The sequence below is a fragment of the Thalassophryne amazonica genome, chromosome 21 (genome assembly GCF_902500255.1).
Source record: "Thalassophryne amazonica chromosome 21, fThaAma1.1, whole genome shotgun sequence".
Taxonomy (NCBI): Eukaryota; Metazoa; Chordata; class Actinopteri; order Batrachoidiformes; family Batrachoididae; genus Thalassophryne; species Thalassophryne amazonica.
The window spans coordinates 12,624,150-12,642,317 of NC_047123.1; the positions used below are offsets into that span (position 1 = coordinate 12,624,150).

General features: G+C 39.4%; 1 protein-coding gene across 1 annotated transcript in view; it reads right to left on the reverse strand.

Annotated features, from left to right (window-relative positions):
* Positions 1-283: 283 nt before the first annotated feature.
* The window catches only part of thbs1b (thrombospondin 1b), an 87,462-nt gene continuing 69,577 nt past the window's right edge, over positions 284-18,168 (reverse strand). The window contains exons 18-23 of the mRNA XM_034162351.1: positions 13,053-13,287; positions 9,001-9,228; positions 8,611-8,882; positions 4,068-4,165; positions 3,841-3,980; positions 284-987 (exon numbers count right to left, since the gene is read on the reverse strand). Coding sequence (XP_034018242.1) covers positions 980-987; positions 3,841-3,980; positions 4,068-4,165; positions 8,611-8,882; positions 9,001-9,228; positions 13,053-13,287 — 981 coding nt within the window. The 3' untranslated portion in view covers positions 284-979. The remainder of the gene's footprint in view (positions 988-3,840; positions 3,981-4,067; positions 4,166-8,610; positions 8,883-9,000; positions 9,229-13,052; positions 13,288-18,168) is intronic.

An 18,168-nucleotide genomic window follows, 5' to 3' on the forward strand; every position in this document is an offset into this window, starting at 1 on the left:
GCAGATGTGAAGAAATCATGAAAAACTGTAGTTATACAACTAAATACTAGTTTAGTGATTCACAGGATTGCTAAAAAAGCAGTTTGAGCATAATAGATGTGAGTTTGTAGCGTCAACAGCAGATGCTACCATTATTGTGAACACCCCCTTTTCTACTTTTTTTTTTACTAATAGCCCAATTTCATAGCCTTAAGAGTGTGCATATCATGAATGCTTGGTCTTGTTGAATTTGTGAGATTCTACTGAATCTACTGGTACCTTGTTTCCCATGTAACAATAAGAAATATACTCAAAACCTGGATTAATCTTTTTAGTCACATAGCACTACTATTATTCTGAACACTACTGTACCAAAAATCACATCATGTTCCTTTGACTAACTTAGTGACACCTGTTTTCTCGAGTCCCAAGACCTTGAAAAAAATATTCTTTATTAATGTAGCTGTGTTCATCCTTTAAGGCTGTGTGACTCAGAACTTATATTCTGGCAGATCGAGGAACAAAAAAGCATATTTCATGAGATGTTTCTTTGAGACAACCATCCAGAAAGTCGAGTTGAAAGGCACACAGCATGAAGGACAGAGAGAGAGTCTACAGATACCTGTGGGGAGCTGTTCCTGCACAAACATGAATGAGGTCTTTAAGAGCACAAGAAAGCAAGGAAAGCTGGGAATGCACAGAGATGTGTCTGTACGGGCAAATCTAACAGCATGTTTACTTTTTCCCCAGCGCTCCTTGGCCTCACGGATCCCGAGTGTGAAGGAGCTGTCTGATCCCCGACTGGCACTCGGCTGGTTGGCGCACTGCCTGAACCAGGGTGGTTACGCTGGGGTTGACCACATGCCCGTCACACCCGTCTGAGTGTGCGTTAAGAAAGAGCTGTGCAGATAACTTGATCCCTGGACTTTGAAAAAGTGAATATATGTTTAGAGTTCATTCAAAAAGGTGCGTTTGGAAGACAGGCTTTGCACAGTTGGATTTATGTATCTGTTAAAAGAGAGGAACAAAAGAGAAAACAGAATTAGTTTTTTGTGAAAAATATCTAAATGGATTAGTACACTTTCACAGGTGAATCTCACAATATAACATATGTTTGTCATCAAACTCATCTTTTTACATAAAATCCATGGTGATCTACAAGCACTATCATTTAATACATTAATCAACAGTTTTCTGATTTCAAAGAAACTTTTAACAAACTCGCCACAACAGCACATTGAGAATTGACTTTGCAGATTTAGGGGCCTATTTTACACGAGGCACATTCCAGGGCATTTTCATGCCAGACACTCATCTTGCTGAAATACCAAATGTACTTTAGTTTATCTAGTGCATGAAACTGCAGAAAGCAACTACACCATAGACCATCAACCACTTTCTTCTGCAGTTCTTCTGCTATTATGCGGAACAATATTCAAACAAGTAACATGATCTTAGTGACCACCAAAAGCCTGCAATTAGCAAAAAGTGATTCATAAGAAATTTGACAGGCCTGTCTTTATTTTATATTACAGTCATTATGCATGTAAAAGATGCCAAGTCCCAACCCCCGCCCTCGCCTGAAGATAGATCGGTCCACTGACATTCCAACCCAGTCTCACGAGATGTTGTGATTCAGCAGCACAAAACATAAATGAATCTATTCGTTTGTGATATTTTCATGAAAAGTACAAAATGTTCACAACGGGACCACAAATTTATTATAATACATTCTGTGATGGCTGCACGAAATTAAAAGTGAAGTGAGAGGTTATGATTAGGGTTAGGGGAAGGAGTAGGGTTGGGTTAGGGTTAAGGTTAGGGATGGGGGTAGGGTTAGTAATACCGTAACTTCTGGACTATAGTGCGCACCTGAATATTAGCCGCACCCATCAATTTTGAAAAGAAAAAAGAAATTGTACATAAATAAGCCGCACTTGTCTTTAAGCAGCGGGTCGTCCACGTTGTAACATGATACATTTACACAGAAAGATGTTAGAAAGATTTTTTAACTTTTAATTAAATGTGTACCGTCAATGCTTTTTTCCCTGAAGTGTTACAATGAAAAAGATTGATATTTACTTGAAAAAACCTAGGCAAGTTTTTCCACTCAGATATTCCAATTAAATTGAACAAGGAGAATTCTTAAGTAAATTTTACTTGCATATATATTAGTTTATCTAAAAGTGTAGAATTTGTGCCAATTTACTAGCAATTATCAACTGAATATTTTCATTGAATTTTACTCTGTCTTTATTCATATAAAGTAAAACTTTTCAGCTGTTCCCCTTGTTTTCACAGCAGATCCAGTTTGCATCTGCATGTTGATTTGGCACAAATTCTACGCTGGATGTCCTTCCTGATGGACCTCAACATTACATGGAGAAATGTGGCAGGGGTGGGGTTTGAACCGGGAACCTTTTGCACTGAAACCAAGTGCACTAACCACATGGCCACACCTCTGCCTGCTATGGAATATTAAAAATACCGTGGTCCCTCACTATAACGCGGTTCACCTTTCGTGGCCTCGCAGTTTCGCTGATTTTTTTTAGTGCAATTTTGCATGCTTTTTTTTCTTTTTTAAACAGCGCATTGTGTTCTGCGTCCTTATGAGGCGGGCCAGTCGCGGCACCGGTCGGCATCACCGCGATTGCTCTCACTGCCTCCTATGCGCGCAGCAGCGGGCCACTCACACCGCCCTCCTGTCTGCTGTGCGGAGCTGCGCAAAATCTGGCAACAGGTCCACAGACTACGCTCGCTGTTTTGATGCGGATGTTGACCGCAGCTGCAGAGCTCCGTGGCCACCGAGAGTGGACTTGGATATCCGTACCTCCGGAGGCAGTGAGCGAAGGGAGAGTTCTGCGCGTGTCTGTTTATAATCTTCTCACCCAGAAGAAAAAAGAGTGTGTTTACACAGGAGAGAAAAGTGAGAAAATGTTAATGCCTGTTTGAGAAAAGTGTATAAAGTATGCAGTGAGGGGTTTTACAGCCTTAAAACATCTATAATAATTGCAAAAAATAGCGCTGACTACTTCACGGATTTCGCTTATCGCGGGTTATTTTTAGAACATAACTCCCGCGATAAACGAGGGACCATTGTACTTAAATTTGTCAGACAATGAGACAAAAGAAATTCTGATTAGAAAAAAAGATGCATCAAGGCGCATCGATGGTTGTTTTATAATGAACACATTCATGAACTAATGATCCAAGATCTGCTGTGGCGACTCCAAGTGAAAACAAGTGCACTTGGTTTCAGTGCAAAACCCGGTTCAAACCCCACCCCTGCCACTTTTCTCCATGTAATGTGGAGGTGCATCAGGAAGGACATCCAGCGTAGAATTTGTGCCAAATCAACATGTAGATCCAAATTGGATCTGTAGTAGTGAGTTAAAAAAAAAAACCCATCATGAAAATTTGAATCATTTTGTAACCGGAGCACAAAAAAAGTGTGAGACTGGGTTGGACATTTACACCAGTTAATTTGGAGTCAGTAGTTCACCTAACCTCCATGTCTTTGGAGATGGATGTGGAAGGAAGCCAGAACATCTACAGGGAAGCCAAGCAAACATGAGAACATACAGTCTCTACACAGAAAGGACCACATCGGAAGCAAACTTTGTGGTCGGAACCTCTCTCTGTGAGGCAGGACGGTTAATCATGAAGCCACCACGCTGCCCTGAGTTATGCGCCATGTAAATAGCAAAAGTGGAGGTGCTCACGCCTTAAATCTTCTTGTCCTAAGGTGCATCTTAGACCATGCAAACAGTCAAAATATGGTCCTAAGAGCAGAACATCAACAGTTTGTTCATGGGAGGAGATATTTTACTTTCTGCTATGCAATTTCATTTAAATCCTTACCTCTGCATTCATACTTGAGGTCTGAGAAGTACACCATCTCTTGTGAAAAGACAAAAAGACCTAATCTGCCGCCTGCATACGTCTTGTCATAAATACTGCCTGAATCTGCCATAATCTTCTTGCCTTCATACATTACAACTCTGAAACAACAAAATATTTAAGTTGATTTGATGTTTCAACATTAAAAGCTTGTATAATGTAACCTAAAATTAAACATCTTCACTCACCTAATGTGTCCTGTTCTTGGTCTGTGGATCAGATGCCATCTGTAAGCAGTGAAATCCTTCCAGCCAACATTCAGTGGGTCGTGCCACAGAGTATGGACCTGCAACCAATACAATTACACAGCAGGAACATTCTTTGATTATACTGTACCCACTCACTGGAACGCCCCCTTTGAGCAGCTGCACTCCCCATTTTTTAATCAAAGTTGCTGAAACATCCACCCTAAATTTAATTAATTCTGTGACCCAAACACATCATAAAATGCAAAAAAAATAATGATTTTTCATGTAGTTTTTCTCCTTACTTCCGTGTCTTTGATGATATTGTCTTTCTGTTGAATACTAACACTTTCTATAATTGTATATTTAACTAACCATTTTTTTTTTACTGTTTCTGTACTCTGGCAAAATAATTTCCTTCTGGATAAATAAAGTTGATCTTTATCTTACCCAAATTCAATAATTATACCAGGTGAACGACAATAAGTTTTATTTGCATGGGGAATTATAAAAACCCCCCAAATTATTTTACACATGCATGCAGTGATTTCAATTTCAATTTATTTTCATTTATATAGCACCAAATCACAACCAGGTTGCCTCAAGGTGCTTCACACAAGTAAGGTCTAACTTTTCCAACCCCCAGAGCAAGCATACAGATGACAGTAGTAAGGAAAAACTCCCTCTGATGATTTCAGGAAGAAACCTCAAGCAGACCAGACTCAAAGGGGTGACCCTTTGCTTGGACCATGATACTGACACAATTAACAAAATGAGTAAACAGGAAATTTTGCCGGGCACAGGACATAAGGGTTGCAGAAACAGGCACCACATCCATCTTTGGATGGAGCCGCACCACAAACAGAGAGAGAGAAAAAAAAAACATAATTAGGCATCGGAAAGATAACAAGTACAGTATAATTAGTCACCATTAAGGACACCCTAGGGACACAAAGTAGTCCTGCATCTTGAGATTGCAAAGCACATAGGTAGGTACATAGGGTTTAATTAGATCGGCTAGATAGGGAGGTGCCAGTCCTTGAAGGTTAGTAGCAGAACCTTAAAATCTGATCTCACTGGGACAGGAAGCCAGTGAAGAGATGCCAAAATGACACTGCATGCATGAGAACCTGAAAACTTGCTGTAACAAATCTTCCAAATATTCCGTGTCTGCTACCTTCAATTTTATAAATGCAAACTGAATTTCAGACATATTACTCTGAAGACTTTCAAGTCCAGACTTAAGAAACAATTTCCCTTTCGTATGGCTAGCATACTGGCATAGCATGTTACTATGCTTTTTAATCTTTTAATTCATTTTATTCTGTTTTCTGAATTGTTTTGAGTGAAGCACCTTGAGGAGACTCTGTTGTGATTTGGCGCTATATAAAATTAATAAATTGAATTGAATTGTGTCATAAATGTTATGAAAGCCATAAAATGTACATTTTAGTTGAATAATTTTCATTTGCAATTGTTGTCATGTGGTTTCTCCATGTTGTTTTGATTGCAGCACCGCTCTGGTGCACAAGGGATTATGGGATATCTCACTTGGGTGACTTGGCTTAGTGTTCAAAGTCAGTAACGGACAGATTAAAACCTTTTTCTCCAGAGTGAAAAGTTGAACCACAAAACATCATAAAACAAGGTTCAGTTTGAAAAATTCTGGAGCGCCCCTTAAAATATCTGGGGTGAAACAATCATCTTGGAGCTTAGTACCTTACTACTGTTTTATGAAATGAGTATCATGATACCATAAAAAAGTCAACTATTGTACTGCATCGAAAAAATAATGATCTCTTGAAGAAGAATCAGAAATGATTTACAAAATATACAAATAGGAAATTATATAAATATACTGTAATATAACTTAAATTCCTCAAAATATTTAAAATGTTTATTTTCATCAATTTATTCAATTAAATTAATGAAGTATATAACATCTCCAAAATAATAGTTTTTATGAAATGTGAGTTGATGACTAAAATATACTTTATTATTATCAGCGTCAATACATTTGGCTATAGTCTGTTGGAACATTAGTCTTTCTAGCAATAATTTGGAAAATACTGAGAAATGTTAATCAGTTGCAGTTTCTTATTGGTAAATACTGTCAATGTAGTGCAGCACAGCACTACGTATTTCCTTACTTTAGTAAAGCTACAGTCTTTATTTAATATGTTGTATAATTGATTTGGTGCTTGTTTGGGGTTCGGTGTGATGTGAAGGTGCTGACATCACACCGAACATTAGCATTAGCTGAACACCTCCAATGTGTGCAACATGATTTATACTGTGCTTTAAAAATACAGACTTGAGGTGGCTGAGGACCTGAGTGAGGGGAGCACCTTAAACCAGTGATTCACGATGGATATACAACCCCAATTCCAATGAAGTTGGGATGTTGTGTAAAATGTAAATAAAAACAGAATCCAATGATTTGCAAATCCTCTTCAACCTATGTTCAATTGAATACACCACAAAGACAAGATATTTAATGTTCAAACTGATAAACTTTATTGTTTTTGTGCAAATATTTGCTCATTTTTGAAATTGATGACTGCAACACATTTCAAAAAAGCTGGGACAGTGGCAACAAAAGACTGGGAAAGTTGATGAATGTTCAAAGAACACCTGTTTGGAACATTCCACAGGTGAACAGGTTAATTGGAAACAGGTGAGTGTTATGATTGAGTATGAAAGGAACATCCCCAAAAGGCTCAGCTGTTCACAAGCAAAAATGGGGTGAGGATCACCACTTTGTGAACTGTGTGAAAAAATAGTTGAACAGTTTAAGAACAATCATTCATTTGCAAGGAATTTAGGGATTCCATCATCTACAGTCCATAATATAATCAGAAGATTCAGAGAATCTGGAGAATTTTCTACACGTAAGCGGCAAGGCCAAAAACCAACAGTGAATGCCCGTGACCTTTGATCCCTCAGGTGGGACTGCATTAAAAACCGACATCATTATGTAAAAGATCTTACCGTGTGGGCTCAGGAACAATTCAAAAAACCATTGTCAGTTAACACAGTTCATGCAAAACTCTACCATGCAAAGCAAAAGCCATACATCAACAACATCCAGAAACGCCGCCTTCTCTGGGCCCGAGCTCATTTGAAATGGACAGACGCAAAGTGGAAAAGTGTGCTGTGGTCTGACGAGTCCACAATTCAAATTGTTTTTGGAAATCACGGACGTCGTGTCCTCCAGACAAAAGAGGAAAAAGACCATCCAGATTGTTACCAGCGCAAAGTTCAAAAACCAGCGTCTGTGATGGTATGGGAGTGTGTTAGTGACATGGGCAACTTACACATCTGTGGTGGCACCATCAATGCTGAAAGGTACATCCAGGTTTTGGAGCAACACATGCTGCCATCTAAGCAATGTCTTTTTCAGGGACGTCCTTGCTTATTTCAGCAAGACAATGCCAAGCCACATTCTGCACATGTTACAACAGTGTGGCTTCATAGTAAAAGAGTGTGGGTTCTAGACTGGCCTGCAATCCAGACCTGTCGCCCACTGAAAATGTGTGGCGCATTATGAAGCGCAAAATACGACAACGGAGACCCTGGACTGTTGAACAACTGAAGTCATACATCAAGCAAGAATGGTAAAGAATTCCACCTACAAAGCCTCAACAATTAGTGTCCTCAGTTCCCAAACGCTTATTGAGTGTTGTTAGAAAAAAGGTGACACAGTGGTAAACATACCACTGTGTCACCTTTTTTGAAACATGTTGCAGGCATCCATTTTGAAATTAGCAAATATTTGCACAAAAATAAAAAATTCTAGCAGTTTGAACATTAAATATCTTGTCTTTGTGGTGTATTCAATTGAATATAGGTTGAAGAGGATTTGCAAATCATTGTACTCTGTTTTTATTTACATTTTACACAACATCCCAACTTCATTGGAATTGGGGTTGTCCTTGGTAGTGTGTTATAATGCTAATGTACCAATGTTAGCATGAGTGCCTCCACTATAAGCAACAGGATTTGAAATGCACTTACATAAACTTACAAAAGCTTCAATAAATCATACATCTTCAGGTAATTTTACATGTTGCCTGAAAAAAAAAATTACAATCTACCTGTGTGGTGTTTGAGTTTTTCACCAAACAGATTAACACATTACAGATCTCTTGCAGAAAAAAAAAATGATCTGGGGTGGTGATTAGTGTGCTTGTTTCCAGTGAGGAAGGTTTGCAGTTCAAGGCCATCCCCACCCAGTCTTCATATAATGTGGAGGTATGTCTGGAAGGGCATCTGGTGTAAAACTTGTGCCATATCAACATGCAGATCCACCTTGGATCTGCTGTGGTGAGACAAGGTTGAAAAAGGACAACATCAAAGATTACTCTTTTGTTTCCTTAAAATTAAACATTCACCACAGATTCCTTTTGACATAATTAATGTGGACAGTGATGTAATTACTATGTATTGTGATACGTATCAAATCGTGATAGGTGAATCGTGATATGTATCGTAACGTGGACTTTGTGTATCAATCCACTCTTACTGAAGACCGTCTCCGTCTCACCTGTCCTGGGGTGTTCCCTGTGTGCCAGAGAGCATTCCTGAGATGCTCTCCTGGGCCAGTGGTGGAATTCACAACTTTGATGGACAGGCCGGAGTAGCCTTGAGCCTTGGTTGGTTTTTTTGACCAGTAGGTCTGTGTGATCTGCTTCCACATGACCACGTAGAACCTGGAGCTGGACTGGTAGCCAAACACAAAGCCGGCATAATCATCGTCCCTGTCTGTGTTGATGAAGAACGTTCCACTGAAGTCCACTGCATTGAACTCATGGTAACCTGATGAAGGACAAACTCATTATCAGAGACATAGCTATGAAATTACAAGTGGCTTTGCCATTTAGCAAATTTTCAATCTGGAAACAGTCGAGACAGTGAGAACAAATTGTTTCCTTACCAACAGCAATGCCGGGGTCACAGTTCACAGTCTGAACGAGCTCCTTGCCTTGATGACGGACCACCCAGTTGGGATCAATCTGAGAGGTGCCTTTGGGGTCCAGAGGAACCATTTGGAACTTGCGGAAGTCTGTTTCACTGATGTCAAAATTCTCCGGACAAACATCATAGATGTCAGGCACATTGTCTTGGTCAAAATCATCTTTACAAGCATCTCCACGACCGTCTCCTGAAAAAATATTGTAAAGGCACCCCTGAATAGTAAGTACAGAATTTAAAACTTGAATGTAGAGCCAATTTTCAATAGTTATTGAATAAGAAAAACAAACAAAAAAAATGCTTCCACAAAAAAGAGAAAACAAAAACAAAAATAGAAAATGTACACGAGACTGGTATTTGCAGCTGGTCTGCTCTGTGTGAGCCTGATCACATCAGATCTCAGAAGCTAAGCAGGATCTGGTTAGTACTTGGATGGGAGACCTCTTTGGAACACTGTGTGTGTTCCTCCAGGTAAAACTGCAGTTGCGTCAGGAAGGGCATCCGGCAAAGAACTTGTGCCAAATACCAATGTGGATCTGACTGTATCCACCGTGGTGACAAAAACGGGAGCAACCGAATGAACAACAACAACATGAGACTGGTATTTTTAGACTTTGATGAGTTGACAGAAATCATCAGTTTCACAGCCACTTTTCATTAGACAAGTCAGGGAAAAGATACATAAACAAGTCTGCGTCACGAAATATGTCTTGATCTTCGTTTACATCAGTCGTTAGGAAAAACAAGCAGTATGGTAAATGTGAACCAGAAAATTTGGGACAATATGGGAAAATGAAATATGGGAAAAAAAATAATAACAAACAAAAAACAAAATGCACAGAAGTGATTATATTTATGTTGACTTCTATTTCATTGCAGTGTGAACACAAGATATTTCATGTTTTTCTGCTTAACTTCATTTGGTAATATACATGCAATCCTGAGGATAAACATTCCAAAAAACACACAAACAAAAAAGAAGTTGGGTCAAGGCAATTTATTCCAAATATGAACATTTCCAAGTCACTGAATAAGTCTTGGACTTCATTTACATCAATCATGAATAAATACAAACAGTAGGCAAGTATTTGCATTTTTTAGAGTATCCCAGAATCCTTTGCGTGCTGGGGGAGGGAGGCTTGATAATGGCTCAGCTTAATGCTAACTTTAACATTGAAAATGTCATAGACATGGTAATGCATTAGCATTGGTTCCATTTTTAAGTTATAAAATGCATCTATCAAATGTTTCAGAAGACCATAACAGGTCGGTTTAACATAAAAAAGGTAAATATTACTCACAGACATACGCTCTTTGGGGTTTTAGCAGGGAAAAATTAAGAAAAAGCAAAATAAAACAAAGAACCAACGAAGCAGCAGATCAAAGATCGAAGCACTGCTTCACTGGTTCAAGGTTCAAAGCAAAGCTGCGCTGCTGAAATGGTTGATTTTACAGACCCACTGCAGGGTCTGTCATCAATGTAGAGAAATTATCATTTTCCTGACCATACCCCCAAAACAACGGCCCCTCTTAAGGACCGATAAGGGAATTATCAAGCAGTAAGGCTATTGATGTCGAAGGATTGAATCATTTCTTAAGGATATCTGAAAAGGACCGGTTCCCAACATGCAACCCTAACAATTTTTTATAAAACTCACATTAAAGACAGGATAATCCTAGTTAAACACCTAAATACTTATTTTGGTTGAACTCACCTCCATAATGGCGCAATGTTGCAAACAAGTAGCTGCAAACACTTGTTTACACTGACAACAAAATCTTGGCCTCCCCAGCGAGAATGTGATTACGAGCGAGATTTGACACCATAAAGGCGTCTATACAGTTGTAAAAATTGAGTGACTGTGTTGGAAGTGAGGGTAGCCACCAAGACACCCAGCGTTAATAATTTTCCCACATTTATCATCATCCATTAACATTATAGCATGTGTCAGACACATCTTTCATGTATATTATGTATTATATTTTACATTACATAGGCAAACCAAAGTTGCTCATATGAGTAATCTGGTGACTCAAAGCTCTTTTATATGTTCTTTTAAGTTGGTGAGTTACAAAATCGTTATTGTCTACACAGTAAATTTTGCTGAGTAAAATTTACTCTGCTGGGATAGCATTTGGTGCCAGTCTAAATAGAGTGAAATATACTCTACCACAGGGTTAAATCAAGTCAACATAGTGTAAAATTAACTCTTATTGGAGTAGAACCACTTGCATTGACGAGACAGTGTCGCCGACCAAACAGTCTGTCTAAAACTCTGTCCGCCCTGTCTTCACTGTGCATGCGTCATCAGCCGCGGTTCACCGATTATCACCATGGGCGCAATTTGGTGGGGGATAGGGGGGACATGTCCCCCCCCACCTTTTCAACCAGGAGGGACAGAATATGGTATGTCCCCCCCACCTTCTGACATATATGTGTGTACTTGAAACATGCAATGCCAGTCTTATGTGCAAACCATGTCAGAATAGTATCTTTGTTTCTGCAAGTTTGTATTTTTAGCAGCATTGACTTGTTTACACCTGTTTCTTGTTTGTCACATTCAGAATTTTCTGGGACTGGACTGGACCCAGATTTGAAACCAAAAATAGTTGCCTCTAGGGACTAGTGTCTACACATAAGTATCAATGGACCATATGCTAATTTACTAAATTCTGAAAGTTAGAAAAGGAAATCAGAAAAGCTATCTGGGACCTCAGAAAGCCCATCTGCAATTATTGCTTGATCTCCAAAATCAGTCTATGCAAGCGAAATTATGTTCACTATGAGTGTTGTCATTAGTGCCACTTTGAAAATTAAATTCATGGTAAGTAATTTATCCTAAACTTGTGATCTGTTGTTTTTTCAAACGTATGCAAAAACAAATCTTGAGAAAAAAAAATACAGTATGCGATAGTTAATAATTATTAAGAGCCTGTTCTTTCATATTTATGAACAAATTTTACCACATTGCAGTTGTTTTTTAATGAGAACCCATCATTCTTTTTGAGTTCTACACATGTGGTGATACCTTATTTACACCAGGATGTTAATAAAATCAATGCTGGCTATTCTCAGAATAAAGTACTTTTATCCACAGTTTCAAATTGTATAAGTCAAATGGTGTCCACTTTATGGTCTTCTAAAAACATTAAAATTACTGTTCTGGATGCTCAGAATGCATCTGAGTTTATCTAGAAACTGTTGGCTTCTGGGGGCCTAAAGCGACCCCCAGACCCCCGGCCTATGGGCTTCGGCCCTGCAGGCCTCACACTTTGCCCCCCCCAATTTCTAGTTCTAAATTGAGCCCTTGATTATCACCTCGTTTCTGCTTCAAACTGCACTACAGTCATCATCTATCTCAGCGACAGATATCTGAAGCTTTTGTACAACAATCATTTCCACATAAAATTCAGCCTTATTTCATAATAAAAGGCAGAGGAAGTGATCAGAGCACCGCAGCTGGAGCGTCCGTCATTTCAAAGCATCACAAATCTTGCCTCATTTCTGCTTAAAACTGACTTTAGAATGATTTAATAAGTTTTACCTTGTCATCTGATGGTTAATAATCCCATTAATCCATTTGATCGCTTTGGGTGAAGAGAGTCCGTCCACAGGAGTTGCTGAGCTCGGAAATGACGCATGCGCAGTGGAGGCAAGGTGGACTAATTTTTAGTGGTGGACAACAGTAGAGCTGTTTTCACTCTACCATAGAGTGTTTTTTATTCTATTTAGACTGGGATCAAATGTTATCCCAACACAGTAAATTTTACTGTGTAGATGAGCTGGTGATGATGGACTAAGTCACTCACCCACTGGTCAACATTTTTGTTGTTGAAATCCTTTACAAGTGCAGCAAATTCAGAGTTGCCAGTAACTTTGATCAGGACAGTAAATATTCATTAATAGTATATTAGCCGTTAGGGAGACCTGCAGTCATGCAGTGATCTATGTCAGTGTGTTTCCTTATCAGAACCGTCAAGACTAAACTTTAGTGTTCTGAAGCACATGCTCACCATCAAAGTCCAGCTGGTCTGGATTGAAGGCCAGTCTGCAGTTGTCCTTGTCATCAGGGATGCTGTCATTATCATCGTCATAGTCGCAGGCGTCTCCCTTGCCGTCCTTGTCATGGTCAGCTTGGTTGGCGTTGGGGATATATGGACAGTTGTCTAAATTGTTCTGGTGTCCATCTTCATCAATGTCCTGATTGCTGTCACACTTGTCTCCAACACGGTCATTGTCTGAATCCACCTGTGATGATTCAATGTTATACATTTAACATGGCACATACTGTATGACTTCTGGTATGCTGTGAGTGGAAGTACATCTGAAATACATCTAAAAAAAAAATGGTCAGGTTGAGTCCAGGATCATGTGTTTGTGTTCCACATGGCTGGATTCACCAGGCTGAATGGCAAACAACAAGTCAATCCACACCTGTTTAATGTAAACATCCACCTTCTGCAGCAAGAAGAAATGTAGATCTTCTCCAGCTGTTGAGGGCCTCAACACTAGCCTGCACAGTGGATCATTCCCACAGAAATGTGCAACATGGCCAAAATATTGCAATGCAAGTGATACTCCTCATCACTGTCCCCTAACTTACCATTTCTTTGGCAAAAAGGCCTTCCAGTGGTACCCAAGGATGACAAAGACAAAATACCAAAAACATTGAGGTATCACCATCCAAGTCTCACAACCATACTGTAGGAAATGAAGCATGAGGACCTTTAAGACGTTTGCTTTTCAGCAATGTCAATATCACCTTTAGCTATAAGCTGATAAAACAAAGTGCTTTACAGTAAAAGAGGCACAACAATAAAAATAATAAAAAGCAATAAAAACAACAATAGTACAGTGTAACGGTTCTGCATCAGCACTGCCAAACTGAGTGTGACGAGGCCAGAACGAGTCACTGCGTAATACTAGTCAGTAAACCTCACTCCACAACAGGTAATAGGACTCTCTGGCCAGAGGGCCAGAGCTCGAGTTTCGGGCTTCTGATCAGAGAGTCCGCCTCCCATGCCAGAGATCGTGAGTTTGTGTCCATAGATTGGAGCAACAAGAAGTGAGCGTATATACACAACACAGAGGTTAAACCAAGATAAGCAGATAAGATAACAGTTTCATTGTGTACAGATACACTTCTGATAGCAGAGTGCAGGGTGTCTGTGAAAGCCTGGATCTTTGTCTTGATCCAGGGCAATCATAAACCCAGACACACAGGTGCTGCAATCATGGTATCCATTGATTCCACAAAGATTATACGAGGCATTAAGGGGAGTAAACCCTTCCTCACCAACAAAGACACACACACACACACACACACACACACACACACACACACACACACACACACACACACACACACACACACACACACACACACACACACACACACACACACACACACACACACACAAAATCAGTGACTCCGCAACCCTACCCAACACCCAGTCACTGCAGGAGCCAGAACACTTCCCTGACAAACACCACTATTTACTGGTAAAAATAAGAGATGCTGCCCTCTGCACAGCACTCAAAGTACCCGTATAAAGGCTTGTGATGATATTCAGCAGCTTCTTGGGGAGTCCATGTTTTCTCACGGTGTCCCAGAGAACTACTCACTAAACCAAATTAAAGTCTTTGTGAAAATCAAAAGCTCTGCTGATATTCATGCTTGCATCAAATGAGGAAAAACATAGGGTCACCTTATATTTAGGCTCTAGAACTGTGATGTCATAAACATCTGTAACTGTAGATGACATGTGAAAGAGTGTACCTTCCTGGAATGAGGTCAACTGAAAATTTGAGAAAATTAACCAGCAATCGAGGAGAAGCTATGATGCAAAATTTAACCTCTTGGTGATATTTGTAGCAGAGGCATCAAGCAACTCTGAAGCAGCCGAGCAATACAGTGTTAGAAGACAACAAGCCCCAAAAGACCAGCTTAAACATGGTAACAATCAAAACTAGAAGCACTCAGAGAGTGCAAACCTCTGCCAAGACCATGGGGTCACTGACGTCATAACGTCTACACGCCGTGGAATCACTGAACCTAAAAAAGTCTAACAATGATGTTTGCTCAGTAGTAAAAAAAAGTTTCATCTGCTGTGACTGGATAGCATGTATCCTTAGCGCTTGGCATCACAGTTTATTGCAACTTGCACCTTTCCCAGAAACTACTGTCATCTGAGCACTGATATTGATATTCCATGTGCTTATAGACAAAAACAAATAAGAGACAAAATTCAATTTATTATTCAACTAAACTGCAAATATATGAATTTTTTAACATTTATGAAACACTTCTCTAAATAAATAACAGTAAATTCTGAAATATATTTTTTAAGTGTTGCATGTGCTGCACAAGGCCATAGGGTCACTGATCCTAAAGAGATTCCCTCCTTGGCACAGTGATCTATTCAACAATTCAGTGTTACAACCAAAACTATGATACATACACTTTTCTTTCCTTTATATTTGACATCCTTGACCATGAAAACATACCACTAGAACTTGGAATCACTTTTATGTCTTTATTAGTTCAAAAGTTATTGTATAAAAACGATTTTTCGGTAATGGCGGTTTTCTTCTGGATCTAGCTCCATAACATTTGAAGCTACATCAAATCTGATGACACCTTACTGAATCAGTACAGATTCAGCTACAATTTGGTGTTAGTTGTGCATCTCTAGTTTCATTTGTCACCTCACACTGACACATTTTCTGTTTTCCCTATATTTTTGCATATTCTGGATCACCAGATCCGGAATCCAGATCCGATCATCACCAAACTTTGTTGTTTGATAGAACATTTGACTATGTTACACCCTAATTTTTTTCAAGCCTTTCTGCCTTGTTTTTGTGGAGTTAGAAACTAGAATGTCAAAATGCCCCCTATCTCGCAATGGTGAAGAATCCTTTAAAAAGTTCCTGGATCCGGATCATGATCCGGCTCACCACTAAAATTTAATCACTTGTTCCTCTTGTCATTTCCAACCACTCCACAAAATTTCATCAAAATCCATTCAAAACTTTTTGAGTTATCCTGCTGACAAACAGACAGACAAACAAACAAACGTGAGCGAAAACATAACAAGGTAAAATGGCAGAGGTAAAAATTGTCAGTGTCAGTACATGGTTAAATAAAGAAATGATACAATAAAGACACACACATCCAAAACACATAAAAAGGCATGCAGGACAAAATAATATACCAAAAATAAAAACCAAATGATCTGCACAGCCACAGCGCTCCAACACAAAAAAGGCTCCATTTAACAAAAAACAAATGTGATGTTTCGGGCACCAACCCTTCATCAGACAACCTGCTCTATTTGGCACACCTGTTGGGGGAGTAATCCTCCTCTGTCAGCTCAATATAGGCAGGAGTCAAAAAATGGAGTGCGGCATCAAAAAAATACAAATGATACAATAAAGCCACGCACATCCAAAACACACAAAAAGCTTTTTTGGTCCTGCATACCAGGTGTGCCACATTGAGCAGGTTGTCTGATGAAGGGCTGGTGCCCAAAACATCACATTTGTTTTTTGTTAAATGGAGCCTTTTTTGTGTTGGAGTGCTGTGGCTGTGCAGATCATTTGGTTTTTATTTTAAATAAAGAAATGAGTCACTGCACATACAATATGTTTTTGTTATTATTTTAAAATCAAAGCATTTTCATTGTATAAAAGAAGATTTGGTCTTCAGGATATCTTTTTCTACAAACACGTCAGTTTATAATCACGGTTCTCTTATAGTCAGAACAACACAGCACTGGACTAAAAAAAGACACTTTAATGAGGATTGTGATCAGTAATAAAGGTATTTTTCCTGTTGCTTGTTCTGAAAATTTACTGTTTTGTTTGTTTTGCTTTTCTGACTGATCTCAATGATGTCAAATCTATCATTTCGTTCTAAAATTCTGGATAAAGTAGTTTCACCTGCAGCTCGTGTACCACCTTGTTGGGAATGAGCTTTTAAGCCATCGCAGTCTGCTTTTAGAAAATATCACTCCTCACTATCTCACTACTTTAGTGAGACAGCGCTCAGTAAAGATGGACTCGGACACCACTACAGTTTTGGTACTGTTAGATCTTAGTGCTGCGTTTGATACTGTGGATCATCATATTTTGCTTGATAGGTTGGAGAATTTTTTGGGATTACTGCAAGTGCCCTTGCATGGTTGATGTCATATCTGTCCAGTCGTTCTCAATGTGTTTTGTATAATAACACTACCTCTAACCTTAGTGACATGAAATTCGGGGTTCCACAGGGATCCGTTTTAGGACCCCTGCTGTTCTCCCTTTATGTGTACCCCTTGTGCTTATACTGCAGCGTTTCGGAATTGCCTTTCATTGTTATGCTTATGATACTCAGTTGTACATGCTGATAACTGAGGGAAATCTCATTCCCATAAAATCTCTGGAAGACTGTCTTGTATCAGCGAGAAGATGGATGTCTAGTAACTTCCTACTTTGATAAGACTACTCTGATAAGACTGAAATGATGGTTCTTGGTCCATTGAGACATCGGCACCAATTTGACCATCTGGCGCTCAGGCTCAACCTGGGTTCGTATGTCATACATTATAAGGACAGAACGAGGAACCTTGGGGTAATTTTAGGGATCTTACCAGGACTGCTTTTTTTTCATCTGTGAAATACAGCGATGATTTTCCCCATCTTGTCTATGGCTGACGCTAAGACACTAAGATTCATGCTTTTGTTTCTTCCAGATTGGATTATTGTAATGTCCTATATTCAGGGTTACTGCAGTCCACCATTAGGGGGTCTCCAGCTGGTTCAGAATGCTGCTGCTAGACTTTTGACACGAAGCAGAAGGTTTGAACATATTACACCCATTCTGGCATCTTTGCACTGGGTTCTTGTCTCTGTAAGAGCAGATTTTAAGGTCTTGCTGCTAACCTATAAAATTGTTCACGGACTGGCACCTCATTACCTAGTGAAACCCTACGTACCGGCCCGGGTTCTGCAGCCGCAGGATGTGGGACTACTGTGTATTCCTATGGTGAGAAGAAGTCAGCGGGTCAAAGAGCCTTCTCTTATCATGCACCGATTCAGATTCTGTGGACATTTTTAAGTCAAGAATAAAAACATATTTTTACT